General features: G+C 47.1%; 1 protein-coding gene across 3 annotated transcripts in view; it reads right to left on the bottom strand.

Moving 5' to 3' along the window:
• LOC147097275 (uncharacterized) overlaps window positions 1-26,117 on the bottom strand; it is a 47,914-nt gene extending 21,797 nt beyond the window's left edge. Inside the window, exons 1-2 of one of the 3 annotated variants that reach the window (XM_085972092.1) lie at window positions 25,966-26,117; window positions 2,661-2,790 (exon numbers count right to left, since the gene is read on the bottom strand). In XM_085972092.1, coding sequence (XP_085828218.1) covers window positions 2,661-2,748 — 88 coding nt within the window. In that variant the 5' untranslated portion in view covers window positions 2,749-2,790; window positions 25,966-26,117. Of the gene's footprint in view, window positions 1-2,660; window positions 2,791-15,624; window positions 15,881-25,965 lie in introns of those variants that run through there. The other 2 variants (XM_085972090.1, XM_085972091.1) reach the window with 2 other exon arrangements.
• Between the last annotated feature and the right edge of the window lie 1,283 nt (window positions 26,118-27,400).

The raw sequence follows: 27,400 nt of genomic DNA, 5'->3' as shown, positions 1-27,400 counted from the left end.
AGGAGGAATTTCTTCTCTCAGAGGGTCGTAAATCTATGGAATTCTCTGCCCCAGAGAGCTGTGGAGACTGGGTCATTGAATATATTTAAGATGGAGATAGACAGATTTTTGAACAATGAGGGAGTGAAGGGTTATGGGGAGCGGGCAGAGAAATGGAGCTGAGCCCAAGATCAGATCAGTCATGATCTTATTAAATAGCGGAGCAGGCTTACATAGAAACATAGAAGATAGGAGCAGGAGTAGGCCCCTCGAGCCTGTTCTGCCATTTAATGAGATCATGGCTGATCATCCAAACTCAGTACCCTGTCCCTGCTCTCTCCCCATATCCCTTGATCCCTTTAGCCTTAAGAAATATATCTAACTCCTTCTTGAATATATTTAATGAATTGGCCTCAATTGCCTTCTGTGGTAGAGAATTCCACAGGTTCACCACTCTCTGGGTGAAGAAATTCCTCCTCATCTCTGTCCTAAATGGCTTACCCCTTATCCTTAGACTTTGACCCCTGGTTCTGGACTCCCCTGGTTTGGGAACATCCTTCCTGCACCTAGTCTGTATAGTCCTGTTAGAATTTTATAAGTTTCAATGAGATCCCCTCTCATTCTTCTAAACTCTAGCGAATATAAGCCTAATCGACCCAATCTCTCCTCATACGTCATTCCTGCCATCCCAGGTGTCAGTCTGGTGAATCTTCGCTGCACTCCCTCCATGGCAAGAACGTCCTTCCTCAGGTAAGGCGACCAAAACTGCACACAATACTCAAGGTGTGGTCTCACCAAGGCCCTGTACAACTGCAGCAAGACATCCTTGCTCCTGTACTCGAATCCTCTCGCTATGAAACCAACATACCATTTGCCTTCTTAACCGCCTGCTGCACCTGCATGCTGACCTTCAGCGACTGGTGCACAAGGACACCCAAGTCTCGTTGCACTTCCCCTTTTCCCAATCTATTGTCGTTCAGATAATAATCTGTCTTCCTGTTTTTGCCACCAAAGTGGATAACCTCGCATTTATCCACATTATACTGCATCTGCCCAATCACCCAACCTGTCTAAATCATACTGGAGTTTCTCGGCATCCTCCTCACAGCACACACGCCCACCCAGCTTTGTGTTGTCTGCAAACTTGGAGATATTACATCTAGTTCCCTCGTCTAGATCATTAATATATATTGTGAAGCGCTAGGGTCCTAGCACCGATCCCTGTGGTACCCCACTAGTCACTGCCTGCCACTCGGAAAAAGACCCGTTTATTCCAACTCTTTGCTTCCTGTCTGCCAACCAGTTCTCTATCCAAGTCAGTACCTTACCCCCAATCCCATGTGCTTTAACTTTGCACGCCAATCTCTTATGCGGGACCTTATCGAAAGCCTTCTGAAAGTCCAAATACACCACATCCACTGGTTCTCCTCTATCTATTCTACCAGTTACATTATCAAAAAATTCCAGTAGATTAGTCAAGCACGATTTACCTTTTGTAAATCCATGTTGACTTTGTCTGATCCTGTCACTGTTTTCCAAGTGCTCTGCTATTACATCTTTTATAATGGACTCTAGCATTTTCCCTACTACCGATGTCAGGCTTACTGGTATATAATTCCCCGTTTTCTCTCTATCACCTTTTTTGAGTAGTGGGGTTACATTAGCTATCCTCCAATCCATGGGAACTGTTCCAGAGTCTATAGAATTTTGGAAGATGACCAGCAATGCGTCTACTATTTCCAGGGCCACTTCCTTAAGTACCCTAGGATGTAGATTACCAGGCCCTGGGGATTTATCGGCCTTCAATCCCATCAATTTCCCTAACACCATTTCCCTACAAATACTGATTTCATTCAGTTCCTCCCTCTCATTAGACCCAATGTTGCCTGACATCTATGGGAGGTTATCTGAGAGGCTTGAGGGGCCAAATGGCCTACTCCTGCTCCTATTTCCTATGTTCTTATAAATAGGGGTATAGAGCGCACAAGCATAGGTGTAATGCTAAATCTATGCAGATCATTTGTTTAGGCTGTAGTTAACCTGGGGCTGATTTTGGTCTCAGTATCTCCTGTTTTTTGGGGAGATAGCAAGACCAAAATCACAGTGCCTCGATCCTGGCACTGAAAGAAAGCGGCTAAGATTCACCAGCACTCTGGCTGCAGTATGCCCTATCTACAGGATGCACTGCAGCAACTTGCCAAGCTTATTTCAACAGCACCTCTCTTCCTTATGACCTCGATCACTGAGAATGACAAGAGTAACAAGATGATGGAAGCTCCATCACCTCCAAGTTCCCCTCCAAGTCACACATCATCCTGACCTAGATACACATTGCAGCTGGGTCAATATCCTGAAATTCCCTTCGTAACACCATTGTAGGAGCACAAGGAGTTCAAGGAGAAGGCGCACAACCCCCTTTTTCAAAACAGAGGCCAGTGTTGCCCACATCCTGAGAAATTAACATTTTTTGGTTGTATTGATTAGTGGGACAATTATTGGCCAGGACACACGGAGAAACTCTCGTCTTTAAAATTCCCATTGCATTGCTTGATGCGTATGTGAAGCTCAAATTAATATCTCATTAAAGGATGAAATTAGCTCTCGCTGAATGTGCTAGTGTCATACAATCTGATTAAATGTTTCAGGTGATAATTACTGAAGCTTTTAAAGAAAAAAAGTACCTGTTTTATGTTTGTGATTTGTTACATTGAACAACATTGACTCTAGGTTTTCTGGAATTGACAGAATTGATCCATTTTGGCATTCCATGATGGCTCTCTTTTCTGAATATAAGGAATGAATCCTAAGAAGCTGCAAGAACAAAGAGATACAAAATGATTTGGTGCACTAAACTGTACAGATATTCACTAGTGCATACACTTAGGGGGAGAAATTCGTGTTCGCCAGGAAAGTTGCCGGTGTTACCCCCACCACCAGTCTCCAGTGCCCAAAGAAGCTTCATGACCACAGACCACTGGTCAAGGTCAGTGAATGCATCTTCAAAAGCCGTCTCCTACCAACTGCACCACTAGCCTCACACACTGCTCAATGCACAAGCCCCCACCCCCAATCACTCACCTACCAACAATCTATACCACACACGAGACGCACCTCCCATTCCTAGCTTCACCCCAACCCTTTGAAGGAGACGGTGCAGGCCATGCTTGGCAGGAGCATAACTGAGCCCTTGGCCAGTGGCGGGGCTGAAAGGATAAAAGATGCTGGTATCCTCGTATGTTATCTTCTTTCTGGCATGCACGTCATGCTTTCCCGCCCTCCTGTCACCACAACTCCACCCTTGTGCCTTCCTCATTTCACACACCTAAGAAATGTAGCCAGCCCAGCCAGAGGTTGACCAAGAAGAGGGAGAGGAGAGTGAGGAAGAACAAGAAGATTGATTTGACACTCCCAGCCAGCAGCTCCTCAAGGTCAACCAGCAAGGCCATTTGCAGTGTTCCCCCACTGAAAGTCAGCAGCCTTTTACCAGCCATGCTGCAGCCACTGGGGTAGCACTGTGTGACATCAGCAGGACACAGAAGACATAAGAAATAGGAGCAGGAATAGGCCATTTGGCCCCTCAAGCCAGCTCCGCCATTCAATAAGAGCATGGCTGATCTTGGGCTCAAAGCCACTTCCCTGCCTGCTCCCCATAACCCTTCACTCCCTTATCTTGCAAAAATCTGTCTATCTCCACCTTAAATGTATTCAGGACACTCACTAAGAGATGCATACGGGTGATTTGATGTCATATTGGATGGATAGATGCATAAAGTTGGATTGGAAAATTTGCTTTGTGGTGGTTTTTATTTCAGCATTGCGGTCAAGAGGACACTGTGATGGTCAGTAACAGATGGAAGGTAAGGTGTAGGACTAGTGATGAAAGGGGAATTGGGGTTGTGGTCACTGGGACCGGAGGTGGATGATTCCATTCCGGATATCCCGGCCACAAAGGGGCTGTCTGGGTTGCATCATTCCATCTGCTTCCTCCTCTTCTGCTCCCTCATCTTCCCTCTGCGAGCGGATGCTGTAAATCTCAAATGACAACATAAAATGCTGGAAATATTCAGCTGGTCAGGCAGCATCTTGACCTGATACGTGAACTGTTTTCCTCTCCAGGAATGTTGCCTGACCTGTTGAGTATTTGCAGCATTTTCTGTCTTCTCAAAGGCCTTCATTTACCATCTGAGCCCTTGCAAGCGTCCAGCAGCACTCCCTATACACTTGAATAATGTTAACATCTATTGCAACAAGCCACCACTTCAATAAAATCAAAAAAACCCTGTCCAAAAGCTTAAATACAAACTTACCTGAAAGATGTGTGTCCCTTTTAAGAGGTGCTGACAACACCAATATCAGCCTGCTTGCCCAGCACTGAATTAGGGTCGAAGTTTGCATTGGTGATGTTCAGTCGGTGTTGCACACCGATTGACGTCACCACGCTGCCAATTTTTCCAACATGGCGCTGCCAGTTACTGGCAGTGCAAAGGTAAGGACCAAAATGGCGGCCGCCGCAGGAACCGCTACCAGCTGGCGAAAGAGCGGCAGCTGCCATTTTAGCACCATTTAATGGGGTTATGGAGTGGCGCTGAGGGGAGCAATTTCTAGCCCTAATGTTACTGTCAGGCATAAATGGTGCACTTCAGAAACTTACATAATTATTTTCACATAGAATTTTATTTCAATGAATTGCATGGTGTTTTTTGGACAAATTCCTGGACAAATCAATTCAATTTAGGGTGGTGTGGAGGCACCGAATGTTCACTCACGCTCCTTGCACTGTTCACAGATTGGTAGGATGGGAGAGTGTGACGATAAGAGTTTTCATTCTGAGAATGTGGATATTATATCATTGTAAAATTATGGTACCAGCAAGATAGAACCCAAGTACTGCCTTGGAAAGCTGTAATGATTCTATTTTGAATCTGGGCCAGTACAGTGGCACTGGGAGACAGCCCCAATGCTACGCGGACAGAAACAAAATACATGCAGATGCTGGAAATCCGAAAATAAAAACAGAAAAAAAATGAAAACACTCAGCAGGTCAGGCAGCAGGTGTGTAAAACAAATGCTACCAGGACAAATACCATGGCAAGTGTCCCCTCAGGAGGAGAGCACCACTAATACAAGAAAAGTGGCTTGGTCAAACTAAGAGTGCGTGCGTAGGGCGTTAGAACATAAGAAATAGGAGCAGGAGTAGGCCATTCGGCCCTTCGAGCCTGCTCCGCCATTCAATGAGATCATGGCTGATCTCCTGCCTCAACTCCATTCACCGGCCCTATCGCCATATCCCTTGATGCCCTTACTAGTCAGAAATCTATCGACTTCTGTTTTGAATATACCCAATGACTGAGCCTCCACAGCCCTCTGGGGTAGAGAATTCCAAAGATTCACCACCCTCTGTGTGAAGAAATTTCTTCTCATCTCAGTCCTGAATCACAGAAATCACAGAATCACAGAAACCCCACAGTGCAGACAGAGGCCATTTCGGCCCATCGAGCCTGCACCAATACATATCCCACCCGATCCCAGCATCCCCCACACCAACACATATCCCACCCTATCCCCGTAACCCCACGTATTTAATCCCCCTAACACTAAGGGTCAATTTATCATAGCCAATCAACCTAACCCGCACATCTTTGGACTGTGGGAGGAAACCGGAGCACCCGGAGGAAACCCACGCAAACACAGGGAGAATGTGCAAACTCCACACAGACAGTCACCCGAGGCCGGATTCGAACCCAGGTCCCTGGCGCTGTGAGGCAACAGTGCTAACCACTATGCCACCGTGCTGCTGACCCTTTATCCTGAGGCTGTGACCCCTGGTTCTAGACTCCCCAGCCAAGGGAAACATTCTCCCAGCATCCATCCTATCAAGCCCTGTAATAATTTTGTATGCTTCAATGAGATCCCCTCTCATTCTTCTGAATTCAAGAGAATACAAGCCTAGTTTACTCAATCTCTTCTCATACGACAGTCCTGCCATCCCAGGAATCAATCTCGTTAACTTTCGTTGCACTCCCTCTATGGCAAGTATATCCTTCCTTAGGTAAGGAGACCAAAATTGTACACAGTACTCCAGGTGTGGTCTCACCAAGGCCCTATATAATTGGAGTAAGACTTCTTTACTCCTGTACTCAAATCCTCTTGTAATGAAGGCCAGCATACCATTTGCCTTCCTAATGGCTTGCTGCACCTGCACATTCACTTTCAGTGACTCATGTACAAGGACACCCAGGTCCCTTTGAGCATCTGCATTCCCCAATCTTTCACCATTTAGGAAATACTCTGCCTTTCTGTTTTTTTTACCAAAGTGGATAACTTCACATTTATCCACATTATATTCCATCTGCCATGTTCTCGCCCACTACTGAGCCTGTCGAGATCCCCTTGAAGCTTCTTCACATCCTCTTCACAACTGACACTGCCATCTAGCTTTGTATCATCAGCAAATTTGGAAATGTTACATTTAGTCCCCTCATCCAAATCATTGATCTAGATTGTGAATAGCTGGGGCCCAAGCACTGATCCTTGCGGTACCCCACTATTCACAGCCTGCCATCCTGAAAAAGACCCGTTTATCCCTACTCTTTGTCTTCTATCTGTTAACCAATTCTCAATCCACGCTAGTATATTACCCCCAATTCCATGTGCCCTAATTTTGTTCACCAACCTCTTGTGTGGGACCTTATCAAAGGCCTTCTGAAAATCCAGATACACCACATCTACCAGTTCCCCTTTGTCTACTTCACTAATTACATCCTCAAAGAACTCCAATAGGTTTGTCAAACAGGATTTCCCTTTCATAAATCCATGTTGACTCTGCCCAATCTTACTATTAGTTTCTAAGTGCCCAGTTATTGCATCCTTTATAATACATTCCAACATTTTCTCGGGACCAGCCGAGTTTCGGATAAAGGAGAATTTCGGATTTCGGAAGGTGGGTCGGCAGGGGTCCGCGGGGGGGTCGGCGGGGGGTTGTGCGCACGACTTACGCTGACGCTCAGCGTAAGTCAGTTGGGGTCGGCGGGGGTCGGGGCCGGCGGGGTCCGCGGGGGGGGTCGACGGTTGTCGGGGTTGGCGGGGTCCGCGGGGGGGTCGGCGGTTGTCGGGGTCGGCGGTTGTCGGGGCCGGCGGGGTCCGCGGGGGGTCGTGCGCACGACTTACCCTTTATCCGAACTTCCGAAACCGGAACCCTCTAAAAACCAAAGTTTTTTCGTTCGTACGCACGACTTACGCTGAACGAAAAAACCTTCGGTTTTTAGAGGGTTTCGGTTTTCGGAAGTCCGGATAAAGGGTAGTCTACCTGTACTATGTGAGTCTAACAGGTCTGTAGTTCCCCGTTTTCTCTCTCCCTCCTTTCTTAAATAGTGGGGTTACATTTGCTATCCTCCAATCTGCAGGAACTGTTCTAGAATCTATAGAATTTTGGAAGTTAACAACCAATGCGCCTACTATCCCAATGGCCACCTCTTTCAAAACCCTAGGATGTAGGTCATCCGGTCCTTGGGATTTATTGACTTTTAGTCCCATTAATTTTGCTAGTGCTGTTTTTTTACTAATAATAATTTCTTTAAGTTCCTCATTCTTGCCATACCCTTGGTTTTCTCGTATTTCTGGGAGGTTTTTTGCTTCTTCCTCCGTGAAGACAGAAACAAAGTATTTATTTAATTTCTCTGCCATTTCCTCATTCCTCATTATAAATTCTCTCGTCTCTGACTGTAAAGGACCTACATTTACCTTTGCCAGTCTTTCCTTTTCACACACCTATAGAAGCTTTTACAGTCTGTTTTTATATTTTTCACTAGTTTGTGCTCATATTCCATTTTCCCTTTCTTTATCAATTTCTTGGTCCCCCTTTGCTGATTTCTAAAAAGATTCCAATCCTCAGGCTGACCACTTTTTCTGGCAACTTAGTCAGTGATTCATTGTTGATGAGGCAGACATTGTTTTGCAGTGCCTGCGTGATCTAGCTCTGAGGTCACCTGGGTGTGCACCAGGAAGAAATCTAATGGTGTTCAATGCCTCAGTGCACAGAGTTGTGTTTCACAATTGCTGTCAGGTTTCAAGAAGACTATTAAGCTGCCTAAAGCCTCAGTTCACACCTAAGAAAGACTTACATTTCTATAGCGCCTTTCACAACCACCGACCGTCTCAAAGTGCTTTACAGCCAATGAAGTACTTTTTGAAGTGTCACTGTTGTAATGTGGGAAACACAGCAGCCAATTTGCGCACAGCAAGCTCCCACAAACAGCAATGTGATAATGACCAGATAATCTGTTTTTGTTATGTTGATTGAGGAATAGATATAAGCCAGGACACCGGGGATAATTCCCCAGCTCTATCTTCGAAATAGTGTCTTGGGATCTTTCAGGTCCACCTGAGAGAGCTGACGGGGCCTCGGTTTAACGTCTCATCCGAAAGACGGCACCTCCGACAGTGCAGCACTCCCTCAGCACTGCACTGGGAGTGTCAGCCTAGATTTATGTGCTCAAGTCTCTGGAGTGGGACTTTGAACCCAGAACCTTCTGACTCAGAGGTGAGAGTGCTGCCCACTGAACCACGGCTGACCTGGTCAAGATAAGTGTCCTGCTTCTACCTCCTCCCTAAGATCCACAAACAGGACTGTCCAGGTCGACCAAATCGATTCTTCCTGCTCTTACCCACCTAACGAATTTCTTCTTATCTCAACTCCATTTCACCCCGCCATCCCCTTGTCCGGTTCCCTACCCGATCTGTGACTCTTCTGATGCCATTTGCTATTTTAACAGTTTTCTTGCCCTAACCGTCTTCACTGGGCGTACACTTCAATCCGTCCCCATCCACCACCACTCCTCCTCCTCTGCCTGGCTGAACGTCTTCTCACATTGAACAACTTTTCCTTTAAGTACACTCACTTCCTCCAGATAAAAGGTATCACTATGGGAACACTCATGGGTCCTAGCTGTGCCTGTCTATTTGTAAAATATGTCGAACATTCTTTGTTCCAGTCCCACTCAGGTCCCATAAGAAATAGGAGCAGGAGTCGGCCATTCAGCCCCTCGAGCCTACTCTGCCATTCAATAAGATCATGGCTGATCTTCTACCTCATCTCCACTTTCCTGCACTATCCCCATATCCCTTGGTTCCCTTAATATTCAAAAATCTATCGATCTCGATCCTGAATATGCTCAATGACTGAGCCTCCACAGCCCTCTGAGGTAGAGAATTCCAAAGATTCACCACCCTCTGAGTGAAGAAATTTCTCCTCATCTCAGTCCTAAATGGCCAACCCCTTATTCTGAGTCTGTGACCCCTGGTTCTAGACTCCCCAGCCAGAGGAAACATCCTCCCTGCCTCTGCCCTGTCAAGCCCTGTAAGAATTTTGTATGTTTCAATGAGATCACCTCTCATTCTTCTAAACTCTAGAGAATATAGGCCTAGTCTACTCAATCTGTCCTCATAGGACAATCCCCCCATCCCAGGAACCAGTCTGGTGAACCTTTGTTGCACTCCCTCTATGGCAAGTATATCCTTCCTTAGGCAAGGAGACCAAAACTGTACACAATACTCCAGGTGTGGTCTCACCAGGGCCCTATATAATTGCAGTAAGAGGACTTTACTCTTATACTCAAATCCTCTTGTAATAAAGGCCAACATACCATTTACTTTCTTAATTGCTTGCTGTTCCTGCACGTTAACTTTCAGTGATTCGTGTACAAGGACACCCAGGTCCCTCTGAACACCAACATTTCCCAATCTCTCACCATTTAAAAAATACTCTGTTTTTCTATTTTTCCTACCAAAGTGGATAACTTCACATTTCTTCACATTATATTCCATTGCTGACCTCTTTATCCATTGCATAGATGCCTGTGTTGGGGCTGCCTTCTGCTCTCGCACTGATCTTCAATTTTGATTTAAATTTCCACCCCGTCCTTTACAAGGTCAATTTCTGATTCTTGCCTTCCCTTCCTAGACTTCGCTATCTCTGGGGATAGGCTGTCCACTGACTCCCACAATAGCTGGATTATACTCCATTCCCCTCTCCCAGTCGCATCTGCTCTGATGACACCAAATTCCACACCAGAGCTTCCGAAATAGCCTCCTTTTAGCTCAGTCGAGGATTCCCCCCACCATAGTTGACCACGGACCCTTGAGCGAGTCGGACCCGTTTTCCATGCTTCTGTCCTCACCCTTATCTCCCCCACCCCCCATCTCTAAGAAGCGGAATAGGTTCCCCCTTTTCCTCACCTTTGACCCCACCAGCCTTCGAGTTCTTGGGAGCTTGGATTATAAACGCCTGAAGATTGTAGGACACACAAAAGACTTGAGGAGCTCTTAGGGTCCAAGGACAGAATGTAAATACTTGTAAGAAATAGCTATTAGATTCATAGATGAAGTTTGCCTCTTAGAACAGAGATTAAAATGCAGTCAGGAACAAATGGCTGAAGTGTCAGAAAGGTCAAATAACAAACACCAAAAGACAAATGGAAATGATAAGAGGATCGTAAAATGCAGGAAAACACAGGATGATAATACCATAGCTAGATAATAAGGAGCCATAAAGTCATAAAATGTCCTTAAAGAAAGAGAACAAAACATTCCTCAGAAAGATAAGAGAAAGGCCTCGTCAGCCATGCAGGAAGGGGCAGTGAGGGATGTCTTCCCGCACCACACTTGGATTATAGATAATTGACACTAATAGATCACAGCCCACCGAAATAACTATAAATAGAGGTTTGAGAGAGGGAATCAGACAATGAGGGGTGAAGGCTTCTTCGAGGTGGAACTCAATGCTGGCTCAGGCCTAACACCTTGACTAAGTTTAGCCTCGGAGGTGGATCATTGCTGGCTGATGCCTAACACCTCCAACAGCTCGGGGGATGAATCAACAGAAGTGACCGCTGTTACTGACTGCAGAGACCCGCTGACCCGAAACCTCCACGCTGTCTCATCGGGCATCGAACCAACCGTCCGTCCGGTCGTGGCATTCCGATTCGGGAGTCGTAGATCGCTCTCTACCGTCACCGGTTGTATGTCTATTATACTCAGCTTAAACCATATGTAATATCTGATTATGCTTTAAAACTGTAGCTCTTTAATAAAAAGCCTTACAACTCCTAAGACCCTTTGGGTAATCTGTGTGTGACCTGTGATTCTAAACTTACATTGTAGAAGAAAAGAATTGCAGGGATATGGGGAAAGAGCTGGGGAGTGGGACTAACTGGATTGCTCTTCGAAAGAGCCGGCGCAAACGCGATGGGCCAAATGGCCTCCTTCTGTGCCGTACTGTTCTATGATTCTATAATTCAACAGATCACCTTTCTTCATTTCCACCACCTCTAACGCAATCCCACCACCAGGTACATCTTTCCCTCCCCTCCCCTCTCATCATTCCGAAGAGACCATTCCTTCCGTCCTTTCCCTGGCACCTTCTCCTGCAAGCGCAGGCGATGCAACATCTGTCCATTCACCTTCCCCCACACTACTCTCCAGGGCCTTCTGTGTGTGAGACAGCGATTGACATGTACTTTCTCCAGCCAGTACACTGGGTTCACTGCTCACGATGCAGTCTCTACTTCAGGGAGACCAAACTCCGATTAGATGATCGCTTTGCTGAACACAAGTATGACCCTGAGCCTCCTGGCACTAACTACTTCAATTCTCCACACCTCTCCCACTCTGACCTCTCTGTCCTTGGTCTTCTACACTGTTCTAATGAACAGCTCGAGGAACAGCACCTTATCTTTCTACTTGCCACTTTGCATGCCACTGGCCTTAACATTGACCGTAACAACGTCAGATCTTAACTAAAACTCCCATTTGCTCTCTGACAGTCGGTGCTGGCAATGTGGGAAGGGTGTGCCGATGTTTCTGGGGAGGTGGGGAGGGTTGGTACTTGGGGTGGGTGTCCTTGGCCGGAATACTATTGGTGGGGTGTGAAAGGATTCGCTAATTTCATGTCTCCTCTGAAGATTTACTTCTGGCTTATTGGAGAAACCCTGGCTGGACTGAGTTTAAAATCCAGGGCTCCAGGGCCCAACAAGATGGCTACGGTCGACCTCATGGCCAAGGCCTGCAAAGTTCAGGTTTGGACTGACAAAGAAGGAATGTTCCAGAAATTAGAAGGCAGACAGGCCTTCTGCATTTATGTATGAGAAGCAAACAGTGGCATTCGGGCCTCTGATTAAAACCCATCAAGGCCGTTTGCACATATAATCAACGGGTAATAGCTGCATTCAGACCTTCGTTAGCTGACTTCAACACTGTTTGGAAACGTTCAACGGGGCATTAAAACTGGAATGGCCCCATCACAAGACCAGTTACACAAAGGAAAACACTTATGGGACGTTTAAAGACCGATTAACCGGCCATCCAGGTCGATGGGCCCAGATCGTTTTCCCTTGTATCATCTTCAACATGTCCAGGTCAGACAAAGAAACAAGCTGATCTGGCGAGTGATAAGGGCTCCCAGAAAGGGGTATAAGTAGTCCCTCGGGAAGCCATATCACTCTCTCTCTTGCCTGGACTCCGGTGCCCTGCCTTACCATCAAGAAGATCGACGACGAAGAGCCCGTCCAGGGAAGCAGGATACTGACAGTTACCTTTGAATCACTGGGGTATCTCTGCTCTGGGCGGTGAAAACCCTAAAGACATCGGCAGGCAACGGGGCACGGAGCAGGCGTTCTAACATCCGAGACTGGTGAGCATAAACTTTCTGGCCCATCGCAAGACAACTTAGGTGTAAAGGGTGGGAGTTAAGGGGATTGCTAAAATTGTCATTTTAGTCATTTTCCTTCGATGTGTCTGTTTCTCCTCCCCCGCTAAGTGTAATTGTGTTACATACATAGTGATTTTTCTCTGTATAGTGTTTATTTTTCTCTATTTTTAATAAACATTGGTTTTCTTTGCACCACACCACTGGTCTCGTTTTGTTTATATCGCTGCTCATAATAAGTCCGGTGGTCAGAACCAGAGGGGAAGCGATTCAAACCGCACAGGGCTGGAGCAGCTCAGATACGCCTGACTGGCCAGACACAAACCCCAAACCAAAACCCCCTACAGGTGGTCTGCACACTTGGCATCGACCGGCTTCTCCTTGTCTTTCTTCTTCCGCCAGACTCCCGGGCCACTGGAGCCTGATCCACCTGGCCAGTTTATCATGCTTCATCTTTCCACCGACCCCCCCCCCCCCTCCCCTTTTACTATTCACACACTCTCTGGGGGAGAATTTTGCATGCGTGGCACCCCATTTCTGGGGCCCTAAATCAATATTCAGGGAATTAATTTCTGGCGGCGGAATTCTGCATCCGATCCACCCCCCCTCCTCAGCAGTGCGCTGGCTGCCATATTGAAAGCTAACGCGTTCCTCGTCTTCAGGGCACCTGTCTGAAACAGGCGTTGGCCCCTTGAATATGCTAATGTGGGTCTTAATGCCCATTTTAGGACCCCGCTCCCAAATTCAGCGGGTGCTGGGTGGAACTTGTGCTGTGCAAACTCCGCTCAGCTTTACCGGGTCGACTGAGGCCCCACCAGCAGTTTCTAAAGGGACCGTGGGGAGGCCTTTGATAAGAAGGCCAGGAGGAGCAGGAGTGCAGAGAGAGAGAGAGAGACAGGAGCGCTCCTCCTGGCTCCACAGAAATTTAAGGTCAGTGCAGTTCTACAGGTTACTTTTCAAAACATGTTTCTGTTGCCTAGCAAAAAGAAAGTTTAGTTTAATAACTTACTACATGTTGCTTCAGGTTAATTTATTTATGCTATAATATGGTTACTTATTATTGGCACGGGCTCTTTCTAACCAGGAAGAGGTGCATGAATGATGGGTTGAAGGCAAGAACAAGGTTTGGTACATTGCAAATACTTCCACCCTTTTGAGTTGATTTATTGAATATTTGATTGTTGGAGGTGCCTTACAAGTTCACTTGTATCTGAATACTGGGGTTAGTCAGCCTAATTCTTCCCTCTTCTCCTTCAATAGAACCTCCCCCGCTACCATGACAATACTAGCGCAATCTTATACTCCCACTGTGTAAACATTCCTTAACTATTTTAAACTTTACTTCCTCTTGGCATCTAACAGGCATCCATTAATTCAGCAGTCTTATCAGGATTTTATCCCCACTTGCACCTAAATGCCTTTTTAAAAAAAAAGAGTTTTTCACAAAACGTGTGCACACCTGGTGTGGTGCATCATCTGAGATGCTGGTTATCTAGAAAATTCAAATACTGAATATCAGGCTGTCCATTGTTTGGAGCGAAGGTTACTTTGACATCAGCTCTCTCCTCCACTACCCCTTACCATGGAGAGGAACAAGAGCGGCAATGTGGTGGGAACACCATCACTCCTCATCCAAGTCACACAACATCCTGAATTCAACATAGATCGCCGTTTCTTCATTGTTACTGGGTCAGTCCGTAACCTGGAACTCCCTACCTAGCAGCACTGTGAGAGTGCCTTCACCACATGGACTTCAACAGTGCAAGGAAAGGGCCCAGCCACAGGGCAACTAGGATGGTCAATAATGGAGCCTTGCCAGCATAAGAGCATAAGAATTAGGAGCAGTAGACCATTCGGCCCCTCGAGCCTGCTCCGCCATTCAATAAGATCATGGCTGATCATCGACCTCAACTCCACTTTCCCCGCCCGATCTCCATATCCCTTGATTCCCCTAGAGTCCAAAAATCTATCGATCTCAGCCTTGAATATACTCAAAGACTCAGCATGTACAGCCCTCTGGGGTAGAGAATTCCAAAGATTCTCTGAGTGAAGAAATTTCTCCTCATCTCAGTCTTAAATGGCCGACCCCTTATTCTGAGACTATGCCCCCTAGTTCTAGACACACCAGCCAGGGGGAACAACCTCACAGCATCTACCCTGTCAATCCCCTTCGGAATCTTAAATAACAACAGAAAATGCTGGAAAAACTCAGCAGGCCAGGCAACATCCGTGGAGAGAGAAACAGAGTTAAAGTTTCAGGTCGAAACCCTTCGTCAGGACTGAAAAAACACAGGGAATGAAACGGATGAAAAGGCCAGTTTGGAGGCTGGGAAATGGAAAGAACAAAGAATCTTGTATGTTCCAACTGAAAGGTGCGGGGACAAGTCTAGCTCACAGGCTGGGGCAGGCACCATCTCTGTAGCAGTCCTTCTCCCCTAGGAGGGCTCCCCAATGGAGGCAAGACTCCTGTTGTAAATATTAAACCCAGCCTGTATTGCAAGTATCGAGAAATGCTGTCCTACTTTATATTGGCTACTGATTGGAATAAAAAAAACTATAAATGCTTAAAGTTCAAGAAATAGAGCCCAGAATTTACTGTTGATGATATTAACGGATTAAGATTATATTCCGGACAGTAGACAACTCTTCATCCGCGAATAAACCAACAGTAACATTCGCTTGTAAGTTTACCCATATGTCATTGAAGTGCTGAAAGGCGAATTGTTCGCAACTGAAAAGTACCAGTCATCTTATTCAGAAATTCTGTACGAGTAGAATATGTTACGTTAATGTGTGATCAATAGAAATTCCGTATTTAATCCTATAATAAAAATATATAAAGCATTAACTTTAGGTGGAATTGGATCTCCCAGATAATCCGACAGTTTTACCCAGCGAACATCCCCAGTGTGGCTGCTCGCAGTTACTGAAGGAGCCTGGCTTACTGTGCTGGAACTGATCGTGTCCACTTCGTGCCGACCCAGGAATCCCTCGGTGACTTTAACAATTTTGGGCAACGATGTTCGAAACTTTCTCAGGAACTCATTGAGACTGTAGTCCCGTGTCGTCCACTCTATTGACCTCGACTGCATTTTGGTGACCAATTTAACCCGGCACCATACTGCTGCGGTAGTCCGGGATGCGCTGTGATTGCGGAAACCCTGTTTGTGCCTCAGGGTTAAGAGAGGGAGGTTTCTCAACTCGTCACCGACACACTGACGGCAGCAATTGAAAGCTGGGTTCCGTGGGACTTAACACTTCCTCGCCCAACACAGCCAAGGCAACTACTGTAAAACAGATGATCTGCTCATTATCTCATTGCTGTTTGTGGGAGCTTGCTGTGCGCACATTGGCTGCCGCGTTTCCTACATTACTACGGTGACTACACTTCCAAAAGTACTTCATTGGCTGTAAAGCGCTTAGAATCATAGAAATTTACAGCACAGAAGGAGGCCATTCGGCCCATCGTGTCTGTACCTGTCGACAAAGAGCGATCCAGCCTAATCCCACTTTCCCGCTCTTGGGCCGTAGCCCTGCAGGTTTCGGCACTTCAAGCGCATATCCAAGTACTTTTTAAATGTGATGAGGGTTTCTGCCTCTACCACCCTTTCAGGCAGTGAGTTCCAGACCCCCACCACCCTCTGGGTGAAAAAAGTTCTCCTCAACTCCCCTTTGGGACATCCTGAGGCCGTGAAAGGCACTATATAAAAACAAGTCTCTCTCTTTTTTTGTATGCACTTAGTGATAGCACTTGCAATTATTTCCCATCTTCTCTGTCAAGCCAAGCACTTTATACAATGAGTTCTTTTTGAAAAGGAGTCACTCTGTGCCGGACAAACATCGATGAGATGATCGCTCGGTTTGACCTGTTTTTTTTTAACGGTATTATTGTTTGCGGGAAGAACGTTGGTCAGGAAATCGGAGAGCTCATTCGGCAATGAGGAGCCGTGCCCGCGGGGAGTGCTGGTTGGGAACTCGCGGGACCACACACCCAGATTCCCCATCCATTCATTCATTTATATTATTTGTAGGTACATAGGTCATGAACAGGTACAGAAAATAATCAAAAAGGCGAATGGAATGCTGGCCTTTATATCCAGAGGACTAGAACACAAGGGGGTAGAAGTTATGCTGCAGCTGTACAAAGCCCTGGTTAGACCACACCTGGAGCACTGGGAGCAGTTCTGGGCCCCACACCTTAGGGAGGATATATTGGCCTTGGAGGGAGTGCAGCGTAGGTTTACCAGAATGATACCCGGACTTCAAGAGTTAAGTTAGGGTTGTATTCCCTAGAATTTAGAAGGTTAAGGGGTGATTTGATCAAAATTTTCAGGATATTAAAGGAAACAGGGTAGATAGAGAGAAACTATTTCCGCTGGTTGGGGAGTTTAGGATGAGGGGGCAGAGTCTAAAAATTAGAGCCAGACCTTTCAGGAGTGAAATTAGGAAACATTTCTACACACAAAGGGTGGTCGAAGTTTGGAACTCTCTTCCGCAAATGACAGTTGATGCTGGGTCAAGTGTTAATTTTAAATCTGAAATTGATAGATTTTTGTTAACCAAAGGTATTAAGGGATATGGGCCAAAGGCGGGTAAATGGAGTTAGGTCGCAGATCAGCCATGATCTCATTGAATGATGGAACAGGCACAAGGGGTTAAGTGGCCTCCTCCTGTTCCTATGTGCTATGTTTGGGATTAAAACAAAGTTCAAATACAAAGATGACCCAGTCTGGTTGATGCACCTCAGCATGGGAACAGTAAAAAATATCAGGAAATTGCTGTAATTGAACAAAGGGTGGCTTTAATATGTTAACACATGTTTTTGTACAAACCCATTAGTGTTGTTCTATCTAGAAGTATTTGAAGATGGCTGCCGCTAGGCTGGCAGTTTCATAAGGAGCTCTGGAGCCATTCACTTCTATCCATGGGACTCCCCTGCCATCCTTTGCTCTTTCTCTCCCCAATCTCCTCGCTCCCACTGTTCAAGTTCCCCTGGCTCCATCAGTTGCTGCATATTAGCCCTAACTACAAGTTAACTACAAGTTATCTGCTTTAAACCTCCAATACCCATTGGCTACCCCTGCTCTCTGCTTCTCAAGTTTAGTTTCCAAATTCCTGGACTTCTCAGGGCAGCAAGACTATGTTTCTGCATTGGACTACACTGGATTACACCATAAGATTCATTTGCTGTGTCAAAAATTTGCTGCTAAAAAATGATCTTCCCCATTGTGGCTGTTCCTCTGCGGAGCTGGGTGACTTGTTCGACTGGTTTTTCTGCTTTGCTGGTTGCTGGTTGTGACTATACAATTTCTCAGCTGCTTCTGATCCACGGTGACCTCCAACTTCGCCATCATCTTCCTGCACCGCAACTGATTCTCATTACCATGGCAACGACCTCCATCCTTCAATTCTCTCCCCTTCAAACAGCTTCTGGACTTCACTCACCTGCTACTCCTTTCTCTGAGCTTGGACAACAGTTCGTTGATGCTCCACACCGACTCCAGCCTGCTTATGTCAACTTGTTCCCTCCACGGGACCTCCCACTTTAACTCTGGACTCCCTACTATTGTCACCAACCTGCTGCTACCAGGAAATATGCATCATTATAATTGCTACATAACCAGGCCCATGTAACTTGAGTTTTTCCCTGTGTCCTTTCACGTGCGCATTTTGGCTACCGCTCCAGACCTGAGCCGTTCAGTTCTATTTCCACCTTTTTCTTCTCTCTCTCTATCTCTCCCTGACCGGTCTCTCCTGTCCTCATGCTGCCCTTCATCTCTCCTCTCTCGGATTCGGATACTCTGCCCTCCCAAATCCCTACCCCAACCCTTCAGTACTCTTCAACCTTCCTACGCTCCTGCCGCCGAGCCGGGGTTACCTCCCTCTTAGATTGGCCTACAGCTTCCTTCTGTGCCTCTCTTGGCATCCTCCAAAGGGCCCACCGTGACACTCGTCGCTGTCTCCTCATGAGTAGCAACCCCAACTGTCCCATCTTACTCTCTCACCCACCTTCCCGTCCAGTGCGCCTGCGGCAGGCTAATCTTGCCAATCTCCTCCCCGTCCAACTCACCCCTCCCAGCGCTGACCCTGTGGACGCTGGCAGTGGATCAGCCATCACCAACCCTCTCCGCATCTCCCTGCAGAATGTCCGTTCACTTGCGACCAAGGCCCTTGCCATCCATGAGCTTATCGTGGATGACTGCATTGACGTCATTGCCCTGACGGAAACTTGGCTGAGGGGTGATGACACCTTACTCTTCAATGAAGCCTCCCCGCCTGGCTATACCTTCCACCACTTGCCCCGTTCAGACTGCCGTGGTGGCGGTGTGGCTCTCATCAACAAATCACACCTGGGTCTGTCCCCCTATTCCTCTGGCACTTTCTCCTCCTTTGAGCATCTCACCTTGTTCCACCCCTGTCACTTTTCATTTAAAATTCTCATTCTCTACCGTCCACCCAAGTACGATAAAAATGTCATCACCGAGATATCCTCGCTGCTTTCCTCCCTCAGCCTCTGCACCGAGCGACTTCTCATCCTCAGTGGTTTAAACCTCTATCTCAATTCATCATGCTCTTTCTCCTCTGAGTTCACTAACCTCCTATCCTCCCTTAATCTCTCCCTCCATGTAAACTCCCCAACCCATATTCACGGCCACCCCCTCGACCTTGCCATCTCTCGTGGCCTCGCTACTCCCACCGTGTCAATCGCAGATATGGCCGTCTCTGACCACTTCCTCGTATCGCTCTCCACCCACATCCCCCTTCCCCTCCCCCAACCCTACTTCCTTCTGTGTCCGCCCCTGGAAAATACTCTCTCCCAACTCCCTTACAACTGCACTTACAAAATCCCAACATGTCCAGCCTTGGGCCCTCCATTCACCATGACATTTCTACAGCTACTGATCTGCTCAACCACACCCTCACCACCACCTTTGATGCCCTAGTCCCTATTAAAACCATTACTCGCTCTCACCCTGGCCATTCCCCCTGGTACAGCCCACTCCTTCACTCCCTCAAGTCCAAGGGACGCAGAATTGAACGGATATGGCGGCCAACTGGTTTAGCCATTCACCGCCAGATCTGGCTGGACCACAAAGCATTATCGGGTCCTACTCTTGTCTTCCAAAATTGCTCACTATTCCAGTATCATTCTGGAATGCAAAGATAACCCCTGGCTACTATTTTCTACTGCTAACGATTTTCTTAAAACCCCTCTCTCCTGTCTTCTCCACACTCACCAACAACAAGTGCGAGGAGCTCATGGACTTCTTTGTCTCTAAGATTGAGACCATCCAATCAGCTGCCTCTAACACTTCCCTTCCTTCCCCTAGCCCACCGGGCCAAACTTCCTCTAAGGTTCACCCCTACCCAAGTACTAAATTCTCATCTTTCTCCAGTTTCTCTCCGATCTCCCCTCTTGACCTCTCCACGCTCATCCTGTCCACTTCCTGCTCCCTTGACCCTATTCCCACTAAACTGCTGACCACCCAACTTCCTTTTCTGCCTCCCATGTTAGCTGACGTTGTTAACGGTTTGCTCTCCTCAGGTACTGTCCCCCTCTTCTTCAAATCTGCCATCACCACACCTCCTCAAAAAACCAACCCTTGACCCCTCCGTCCTTGCAAACTACCGCCCCATCTCCAGCCCCCTTTTCCTCTCCAAAGTCCTTGAACGTGTTGTTGCCTCCCAAATCCGTGCCCATCTTTCCCGCAACTCCACGTTTGAATCCCTCCAATCCGATTTCCGCCCCTGCCACAGTACCGAAATGGCTCTCATCAAAGTCACAAATGATATCCTTTGTGACTGTGACAAAGGTAAACTATCCCTCCTCGTCCTTCTTGACTTGTCTGCAGCCTTTGACATGGTTGATTACTCCATCCTTCTCCAACGCCTCTCCACCGTCGTCCAGCTGGAAGGGACTGCACTTGCCTGGTTCCATTCTTATTTAATCGTAGCCAGAAAATCACCTGCAATGGTTTCTCTTCCCACTCCCACATCGTTACCTCTGGGGTCCCCCAAGGATCTATCCTCGGTCCTCTCCTATTTCTCATCTACATGCTGCCCCTTGGCGACATCATCCGATTGTTCAAAATTCTCATCCTTGTTTTCAAATCCCTCCATGGCCTCGCCCCTCCCTATCTTTGTAATCTCCTTCAGCCCCACAACCCCCCCCGAGATATCTGCGCTGCTCAAATTCTGCCCTCTTGAGCATCCCTGATTATAATCGCTCAACCATTGGTGGCCGTGCCTTCAGCTGCTGAGGCCCTAAGCTCTGGAATTCCCTCCCTAAACCTCTCTGCCTCTTTCCTCCTTTAAGATGCTCCTTAAAACCTACCTCTTTGGTCATCTGCCCTAATTTCTTAATTGACTTGGTGTCAATTTTTTGTCTTATAATACTCCTGTGAAGCACCTTGGGACGTTTTACTATGTTAAAAGCACTATATAAATACAAGTTGTTGTTGTATCTATGGGTATTGGTTCTGACGAAGGGTCATCGACCTGAACCATTAACTCTGTTTCTCTCTCCACAGATGCTGCCTAACTGGCTGAGTGTTTCCAGCATCTCCTGTTCTTATTTCAGGTTCCCAGCAACCGCAGTGTGTTGCTTTGCTTTAGATTTTGATGTCCTGCATTACAGATATGAAGTTCAAATCTAGGTGATAATTGGACTATTTCAGCAGCTATCAGGTGAGCATTGGTCAGTGCTGGCTTTGGAGTTAGGGCGTTTGCATTTATCCATTTTCAACCAGCAAACTGTTCAACCTCCTGAGTGAGCTCCATTATAGGAAGCTCAGCTGTTAACCGTGGATGTTTGACAGTCTGACACCATCAGGAGAGATGCGTAGAAACAAGGGTAGACCATGCAGCCTCTCGAGCCTGTTCCGTAATTCAGTCAGATCATGGCGATCTGTATCTTATCTCCATTTACCTGCCTTGGTTCCGTAACCCTTAATACCCTTGCCTAACAAAAATCTATCAATCTCAGTTTTGAAATTTTCAATTGACCCCCCAGCCTCAACAGCTTTTTGAGGGAGAGTGTTCCAGACTTCCTCTACCCTTTGTGTGAAGAGGTGCTTCCTGACATCACCCCTGAACGGTCCAACTCTAACTTTAAGGTTATGCCCCCTTGTTCTGGACTCTATTTCCTCTGGTGGAAACACTTCAATTAGATCATCCCTTAATCTTCTATACTCAAGGGAACACAAGTCTATGCAGCCTGTCCTCATAATTTAACCCTTTTAGCCCCAGTATCAGTCTGGTGAATCTGCACTGCACCCCTCTAAAGCCAATATATCCTTCATGGAGGTACCCAGAACTGAACGCAGTGCCCCAGATGGGGTCTAACCAGAGCTTTATACAGCTGTAGCAGAACTTCCACCCCTTTGTATTCCAGTCCTCTTGGGATAAAGGCTAACATTCCATTTTCCTTTCTTATTATTTTGTGTTCCTGTCCAAGACATATGATTCCAAAGTTCTGTGAACAATCTGAAGGCAGAGATACTTTCTGCTGGTTTATCTGAACAAAGCCTCCAAAGTATCAGGGCTGAAGCTAGGGCTCCCTGTCATTGACTGTGAATCCCAGCACTTGGCCCGTATCAGGTATCTGACGTACAGCTGAGCATCAGTGAGACAATCTTCCAAAACCTATTATGGGCTTCCTGAGCTACAGTGACAGCTGGCAGCCATTTTGTGATAACCCTGGGGTGCCGAGGAGAGGGCGAAGGAGAGTTCCTTAGAACCAATAAGATATAATCTCAAGGCAAAGTTAAGTGGCATTTCCACAGGGTGCTGACTTTGGCAAGTGTACCAATCTGTTTTAATGACTGACTGGAGCTGTATATCCCTTTGGTGAACAAAGCCTGCCAGACAGACCTGTGGCGTAGCACCCTTACCTGGCTAGATCCTAGTTAGTAAATTCATCAGCTGAGCACATCCATGTACAACTGCGACTGGTGGACTATACAAGAGGTCCATAGTGTCCGTGAACTCAGCAAACGTAGTCTATTTTAATGCTTGATATACATCAGCTCAAACCTGTGTGATCAGTGTCTACAGGAATGTGACCTTTAGAATCTTGAGTGGAGGGAATTTCCATGTACGATTTGCATAATCATCGAATCACAGAATAGTACAGCACAGAAGGAGGCCATTCGGCCCATCGAGTCTGCGCCGGCTCTGTCGAAGAGCGATCCAGTCAGTCCCACTCCCCCGCTCTTTCCCCAGATCCCTGCAACTTTTCTCCTTCAAGTATTTATCCAGTTCCCTTTTGAAGGCTGCTGTTGAATCTGTATCCACCGTCCTATCAGGCAGCGCATTCCAAATCCTAAAATTTGCGTAAATTTTGTTTCCCTCAGGTCGCCTCTGGTTCTTTTGCTAATCACCTTAAATCTGTGCCCTCTGGTTACTGACCCTTCAGCCATTGGAGACACTTTCTCTTTATTTACTCTATCTAAACCCTTCATGATTTTAAACACCTATCAAATTTCCTCTTAGCCTTCCCTGCTCTAAAGGAGAACAACCCCAGTTTCTCCAGTCTCCCCACGTAACTGTGATCCCTCCTCCCTGGAACCATTCTAGTAAATCTCTTGTGTACCCTCTCCAAAGCCTGCATGTCCTTCCTAAAGTGTGGTGTCCAGAATTAGACAATACTCCAGCTGGGGCCGAATTAGTGTTTTATATAGGTTTAGCACAACGTCCTGGCTTTTGTATTCTATCCCTCTATTTATAAATCCCAGGATCCCATGTGCTTCATTAACCTATCCTGCCACCTTCAAAGATTTGTGCATAAGGACCAAGGGTGACTGATGCCGCATTATCCAGGAAATACAGGCACCTGGACCACATCTGAATTGCAAAATGCTGCAATTAACTGGCTGTCAACATCCTGCCCACTCAAAGCAAGCATTCATCCAGGCGTGAACTTCCTTCACCAACAGCCACTTGTTAATAAAAAACCCTGGATGTAGATTAATAAAAGTGGAGTAAATATTAACCAGGCAAAATGGAAAACTAAGCTTTGCAAAGGGAATTCTTTGCTCAAGTTTCCGCTCACTCATTTGCATATCGCCGAACGCAAAACATGCCACGAACCAGCACAACCGGGCAGCGTTTTAGAATGTGATTTAAAAAAAAAAAATTTGCATTCAAAAATATATCTGCATTGGACATGTATCTTGTGAAATCACCTTTGTATTAACTAAAAATGTACCCGACGACTACTAACAGATTGTGAGCACTTGTTATAACCTCACACATCCACTTTGATTCATTGTACCACATGTATTTTTGATCTGTAACTTTTACAGTTCTTTATATGGTCACCTTTCTGCATTAATCAAACAAGTATGCAGTAGTCATAAACCTAGAATTTGTCAAGCTTTGCAAAGCTGTGAGAAAAAGAAGCATTCTGCCTTCCTGCAATTAATACAGCGCGAGATTGCCAACATAAACAGTAGTTATAATCAACTAGCTGCTGCTCGCACTAGATAGGACACTGTCTTCATGGACAACAAGGTCTTAGAATTACCAGGCTTGGGACCAGACAAGGAATGAGAGACAGGAGATAATAGGCCCAAAGTTGCTGACTAAGCCTTGAGAAAAAGCATGGCCAGATAAGATGGAGAAACAGCCCTCAAGTGTTGTAGGCCGATGATTGGTCAGCCAAAGAGGTATGACATCTTGAGGACCACTTAATCACCCCTTGTCCATCAGCGGGAGGGACGGGGAGTGGGCTGACTCTTCGTTCCTTTGTCTGAAAGATACTCGACGCCCTATTGGCCAGCCCACCCTTTAGAAAGACCCCGATAGGGTAGATACCTGTGTCAGTATCCACCCCCTGAAACCGCCCTCAAAAGCGTCAAAAAAGGGGGACCACTTACAAGAGGTAGGCTGAAGAGCACCGGGAGCAAGGGCTGACCCTGGAGAGGAACCAGGCAGCAGTGGCCCATGAGAAGAGGATCTGGATCCGAACATAGGAAGCCCCAGGCGGGGTGAGGACAACAAAAGGGCTAATGCACAGTGGAGGCCCCAGGCAGAGTGAGGTGGAAGAGACCCCAGGGCAGGGTGGAAGCTTCCTTCAAGGCTCCTATCAAGAGGGCACGAACTCTACCCAGGACAGCACGAGTGATGAAGGATTGGAGTATAAGAGTAAAGGAGTCTTACTGCAATTAAATAGGGCCTTGGTGAGACCACACCTGGAGTGTTGTGTACAGTCTTAGTTTCCTTACCTAAGGAAGGATATACTTGCCTTAGAGGGAGTGCAACAAAGGTTCACCAGACTGGTTCCTGGGATGGAGGGATTGTCCTGTGAGGAGAGATTGAGCAGACTAGGCCTGTATTCCCTAGAATTGAGAAGAATGAGAGGTGGTCTCATTGAATCAAAGAACAGTTACAGCACAGAAGGAGGCCATTTGGCCTGTCGAGCCCATGCCGGCTCTCTGCAAGAGCACTTCAGCCAGTCCCTTTCCCCGTAGCCCTAAAAAAAAATTCTCAGGTACTTTTCCAACTCCCTTTTGAAAGCCACGATTGAATCTGCCTCCCCCACCCTTTCAAGCAGAGCATTCCAGATCCTAACCACTCGCTGCATAAAAAAGTTTTTCTTCATGTCGCCTTTGGTTCTTTTGCCAATCACCTTAAATCTGTGTCCTCTGGTTCTCGACCCTTCCGCCAATGGGAACAGTTTCTCTCTATCTACTCTGGCTAGGCCCCTCATGATTTTGAGCACCTCTATCAAATCTGCTCTCACCTTCTCCGCTCTAAGGAGAACAACCCCAGCTTCTCCAGTCTATCCACGTAACTGAAGTCCCTCATCCCTGGAACCACTCATCATCAATCTTTTCTGCACCTTCACATCCTTCCTAAAAAGTGTGGTGCCCAGAATTGGACATCATTGAGTACATTTTGTCAGCCCCGAGGAGGTGGGTATGGGGGCAGGACTGCTGGTAAAGTTGCAGAAAGTGGAGGCAGATGGCAAACCCGCCCCCATCCCACCTCCGTGCCCTTTTGCCAGGAGGATGTCCTGCCCCGGGTCCCGTCTCCGAGGTGGGAAAGGGATTAAATCCTTTTAACTGCCTGTTAACAGGCATAAAAAAAGGATTAGTCTCATTTTACCTTTTCAGGTGAAGGCTTCCCGACCTCGGAGAATCCCGCTGGGTTGGAGGAGTCGAGTAGGAGGTCTGCGGGGGTTGGATGGGCCTGAAAGTGAGATGTAGAGGTGAGTGATGGGTGCAAGTGTGCAGTGGTAAGTATGTGAGGTGAGTGTTAAGTGTTATAAAATGTTCACTTACCTTTGTTTCTGCCTACAGCCTTCAGCCGCTTTGGATCCGGAGTCCAGACATCTCCATTGTAGACTTCACAGACTGGCTGTTGGATCCTCCGAACCAACAGTCATCTGCTTTCTACAAAGTTGAAAGGTTTGATGAGTCCTGAACACAAGGTCTCCTCAAACTACACAGAATGTCTGTCATGGCGAGGCTGGTTCTGGACCCAAGTGCAGAGACGAGGCTAGAGGCAGGTATAAAGTTCAAACAAAGTACTTTACTTAATAAACACAAAGATACAATTACACTTTCAAAGCTCTGACAAGCACCCACTTGGCACAAAGACTTGTCAAAACTGAGCAGAGAGAAGGGGGGAAACAGAACTTATATACTACAAATCACAGGTGAAACTCATAAGCCCAATAAGTCAATTAAGGATTAACACAGGGGAAACTACTCATTAAGGTGCCACCTAGGGGTTACTAGGAGAACTAACCGGCACCCTCACAGGACCCCCTCCCCTAGGAACGGCTGACGTTCCTCCTGGACGAGCCGGGTGGCGACGGCGAAAATCCCTTATGAGTTCCGGATCCAAAATGTCCCGGGCCGGAACCCAGGAACGCTCCTCAGGACCGAAACCCTCCCAGTCAACCAGGTATTGGATGCTCCTTCTGACCCGGCGACAATCAAGGAGGCGATGGACCGTGAAGGCTTGCTGGCCGTCGATCATACGGGGAGGGGGGAGGGAGGGGGTCTAGCCGCAGGAACCAAGGGACTAGTAAGAACTGGCTTGAGGAGAGAGACATGAAATGTGGGATGTATCCTCATCGATCGAGGAAGGAGGAGCCAGTAGGCCACCGGGTTTACTTGCTCCAAAATCCTAAAAAAGGTCCTATGAACCGAGGAGCCAACTTGCAGGACTCTACATGGAGCGGAAGATTCTTGGTAGGCAGCCAGACCTTCTGTCCGGTCCGGAACCGAGGAGCTGGGCGATGGTGATGGTCGGCCTGCACCTTCTGCCGAGATGAGGCAAGCTGCAAGGCGGATCGGACCCTCCTCCAGGTACGACGGCAGCGTTGGACTAACCCCTGGGCAGCCGGCACTCCTACCTCCCTCTCCTGTTCCGGGAAGAGTGGCGGTTGGAAGCCATCGTGGCACTCAAAAGGCGAAAGACCAGTGGAGGAGCTCTGAAGGGTATTATGTGCATACTCTGCCCAGACCAGGTACTTGCTCCAGGAGGAAGGATTGGAGGACACAAAGCTTCGTAGCACCCTCTCCAGATCCTGATTAGTTCTCTCAGTCTGGCCGTTAGATTGAGGGTGGAACCCCGAAGAGAGACTGACAGAAGCCCCCAGGAGGGAACAAAAGGCCTTTCAAAGCCTAGATGAAAACAGAGGACCACGGTCAGAGACAACATCCAGGGGCAAGCCATGAAGGCGGAAGACGTGTTGGACAACCAGCT

The sequence above is a fragment of the Somniosus microcephalus genome, chromosome 32, assembly GCF_052327205.1.
Source record: "Somniosus microcephalus isolate GS21.2 chromosome 32, FLI_Smic_1.0, whole genome shotgun sequence".
Taxonomy (NCBI): Eukaryota; Metazoa; Chordata; class Chondrichthyes; order Squaliformes; family Somniosidae; genus Somniosus; species Somniosus microcephalus.
This window is presented reverse-complemented; position numbering and strand designations above follow the sequence as displayed.